This window comes from Suricata suricatta, chromosome 5, assembly GCF_006229205.1.
Source record: "Suricata suricatta isolate VVHF042 chromosome 5, meerkat_22Aug2017_6uvM2_HiC, whole genome shotgun sequence".
Classification (NCBI taxonomy): Eukaryota; Metazoa; Chordata; class Mammalia; order Carnivora; family Herpestidae; genus Suricata; species Suricata suricatta.
Genome location: NC_043704.1, coordinates 45676967 through 45680762, shown reverse-complemented (window position 1 = coordinate 45680762; position 3796 = coordinate 45676967). Strand labels below are relative to the sequence as shown.

At 48.6% G+C, this 3796-nt stretch overlaps 1 protein-coding gene across 1 annotated transcript in view; it reads right to left on the bottom strand.

Moving 5' to 3' along the window:
• CRYBG3 (crystallin beta-gamma domain containing 3) overlaps window positions 1-3573 on the bottom strand; it is a 99954-nt gene extending 96381 nt beyond the window's left edge. Inside the window, exon 1 of the mRNA XM_029938691.1 lies at window positions 3254-3573. Coding sequence (XP_029794551.1) covers window positions 3254-3402 — 149 coding nt within the window. The 5' untranslated portion in view covers window positions 3403-3573. The remainder of the gene's footprint in view (window positions 1-3253) is intronic.
• Between the last annotated feature and the right edge of the window lie 223 nt (window positions 3574-3796).

Below are 3796 nucleotides of genomic sequence, written 5' to 3'. Positions count from 1 at the left end.
TTTTTTTTTAATTTTTAATTGTTGATTCCATTAAACAAGCGGGGGAGGAGCAAAGAGAGAGGGAGACAAAGAATCCGAAGCAGGCTCCAGGCTCTGAGCTGTCAGCACAGAGCTCATTGCGGGTTTTGACTCATGAACTGCGAGATCATAAACTGAGCCTGTGGCCACTTAAATGACTGAGCCACCCAGGCAACCCCCCCCAACTTCTAAAAAGTCCTTTCCTTATGTGCTCATAAATTGGGTTAAATGTTATAGCAGTGGTTTGAAATAACTGGGATACACAGAGCTCAGAGTTTTCAAGTTTACTATGAAAACTTTGTCACATTTCCCTTCTGTATAATCTGAAATAAATAAATAGAAGCACCTCCTGGATCTGGTCAGTCACCCAAGAAGAGTACTAACAAGCAATTCAAGTGTCCACACCTGAATTTGCATATATAACAGACCTTCTTTAATTGCTTAAGGTGAATGAGAACAAAACAGCAGCAAAGTCAATAAATAAATGATGTGCTCACACCATACGAAACTCAACTAATTTAGAGCGTACCATAAAAGCAAAAGTTTTCCTATGGTTCAAAAAAGATGATGTTGGAAAACCTGATTCATGGCATAGTACAGAGCCAGCCAAGGCAGCCCCCAAGAATCCGGTGCTGGTCCCAGTTGGTACCATCTGCATTTGTGAGTAGCCAAAAAAGTGTTTTCAGGGTAATGCTTAAAACTTGACTCTTACTGGTCTGTTTAATTTTCGTTGTGTTTTTAAGGAATTCATGTATTTGTACATGCCTAAGTTATATAAATAAAATTCATCTAAGCATCACTGGTAGTACAGAAAAGGAGACTATACAACACAAGTTTCAAGTTTGAGAGAATGCACTTCATTTGGAGTACACTGAAAAATCAGAACGTAGGTATTAACCCTCACTATACGTTAAGGGGCCTTGGAGTTGCAGGCACAGTGTTGGACTTAATACTTGTTCACTGAATGAAAAGTAGTTATGGACTTGGGGCAAGTTTCCGTATCTCTATTTCTTATAATAAAATGAGGACACTAATCACAAAGGTTTGTTCAACCTCAAGTGCAATATTTTTAAAGTACTTTGACTGACTGTCAAATGCTAGTACATGATAGGTGCCAGAATTACTGTTTACAAGTGGTCCTTTCAGCGTTTTACAGTTCCTTGAGAGAAAGGAGCCTTTCCCCAGTCATCTTTACATCCCTACCTCACGAAGCACTTAACATGTCTGCAGCTGGGCTCCTCTCCACCTAAAATCACCCATATATAAGGTAAACTGGGCTCCCATTAAAACAATTTTTTTTTTGCTGCCTTTAAGAGAAAGAGCCAAAACAACTTTTCATTTTGAAATAAGAGCACAGTGACAAACTGCAAATCTGTTTCCAAACTTGTAAACACCAGGGTGTTGCGTTACTAGGACACTGGGTACTACTAAGAGTTTCCATTTGTTTCATTAAACTTTCAATAAAGGCTTTGTGTGTGTTTATATTCTTGAAAAGAAAGATTTAAGCTCATTTAAAAAGTAAAGCACCCACAGAAAGGATTATGTGCTAGCCCTTTAACATCTGGCAAGTTCTAAAAAGATGAAGACAAAATTAGTGTTCATATAAGCACAGTTAAAAATCTCAATGTCAAAAGGCCAGTCTGTGCCTATCTGGAGATAATGAAAATGGAGAAGTGCTGACAAGAGGCCAGTTGCTAGAGTGGTTAGCTCCAGAGAGAGGAAATTAGATCTGAGAAGTGCCCAAAAGGCCCCAATAGGGCAGGAAGGCAGGCAGAGCTTCAGCACAATTCTGTTAGGAACCTGAAATTGGCCCGCCTATTCCTTTCTAACACTGACTCAAGTTTCCAAGTTTTGCTAAGACTACCGCTTCCTTATTATCCAACATTATTAGTGTCGTTGCCCAGATGGCAGGACCTCAAGCTCTCTGCCGGCACCAGATCTGACACTCTGGTTGAGCCCCGCCAGACTTCAGAACTATTTTTAACGACCGTGTAACTCTTAATTTTAAATTCTCCCTTATCAAGGCAACGATAGCTGAAGCTTCCCAGGAAAAACTTACCAATTACAGGAGCTTTCTTGGAAAGATGTGGCATTAACAGACATTCATAATGGAAATGTTTCAAAAGTAGAGAAACTGAGGAACACAAACGACTAGAACCAAATCACAAGGCGTGATACTAATGAAACCAGATCAGTCACACAGTTCTGCTTCCTATCCATTTTCCTCTGAAGTCCTCCACGAAGTCTTTACAATCCGAAGGAAGCATAGCTTTCTTAGAGAACGTCCTTCCAACCAAAAGGGATTACACTCTTCCGGTGCAGTTTGGGGAAGAGAGACTATAAGCCTGTCTTCTCACCAAAAGCCTAAAACAGTGAGGCGTATTTCATTTGACCCCACTTGCTCCCTCAGAGCAGAAGAAAAGGCTCAAGAACGGGCATTTTACGGAGACCCGCCTAAAAAAAATACTCTATTTTACAGCAGGTGGAGGAAGGAGGAACGAACGCAGAGAGGGGGCACGTCATCCTTGCTGAAACCAAGACAGCTGAGTCCTGGTTTCTGAAATCTGCCGGGAACCTGAGGCAGATGTTCCCAGAGACAGGAGAAAAGGCGGCTTCATTTAAATGTCCCGGCAAAATGGTAATTAAAACTCCGAGGGTTTTGTATTTTGACTAAGTCTTGGGAACTCCGTATCACAAAATTTTTTTTTAAATCATTTTGAGGAAATTTAAATGGGCGGGCAAAACACCATCTGCGGCGGAGGCGCTCCAACGCTTTACCTTTCCCCCACGAGTGGTTTCGGACGGCGCCCGCTCTGCCCCGGCTGGTGGCTCGGCTCGCTCACAACTGTTTGCCATTACTGTCGGCAGGACGCCGGGGGACTCGCTTTTGCCACAGAACTCGGAGCGCAGACGCCAGTGTGGAACGGGAACAGAGTCAGGTTCGGGGAGCGGGCGGTGGGAAGTAAGAACACCGCGCGGGCTGGGCCGGGCGGGAACGCGCTCGGCCCGGGTCACGAACTTCACCCGGATCTGACCACCCAAGGAAAGGGGAGTGAGGCGGCACGGGGACCGGGCGAGGGGGAGGAAACTTTAGCTATGGAGAAAGGAGAACAGAAAGTGGCGAGCGGAGCAGAGCCTAGCCCCAGAGCTGCCGGCTGCTGGCGGTCGGTCGGGCCAGGAGCCCCCGTCTGGCGAGTTCGCGTAGGGCCCCCCCGACGTCCCCCGCGGCTCCCACCTGGCGGCGCGCTGGCCTGGAGCGGGCGGCAGGCTCGTCCCCGGCCTCTCCTCCTCGTCCTCTTCCTTGTCCCGGGAAGGGCTTCGGGGAGAGAAGAACCGGGAGAAGGTGTGCCAGGGGGCGCCGCCCCTCTTCCGGCCTCCAGACATCTCCCCGGCGCGGCTGCCGGTCCCGGGCCGTCCGTGGGGAGCAGGCTTGGCGGTGTCCTGCGCCAGGAGCCCGGCTTGGCGGGACCCGGCGATGGCAGGACTGACTGGGCGCGGGCAACGACCGTCTCAGTCCATCCTGGGCGGGAGAGGCGCTGGCTCCCCGGGCGGCGGTTGCTAGCGCTGCACGCCGACTCCTCCTCCCGCCCCCGACTAGCCCGCCCCCTGGGAGGAGCCAGAAGCCGTGGCACCGCCCCTAGCAGGGCGGGAGACTGAGGGGTCAGCCGTGTCCCAGCGGGAGGCGGGAGCGCGAGACCCTAGGTGGAGTGAACCCGCAGACCGGGACGATTGGCCCCGAGTTTTTACTCTATGTTTCTGATTTGTTTTCTATCCCTCA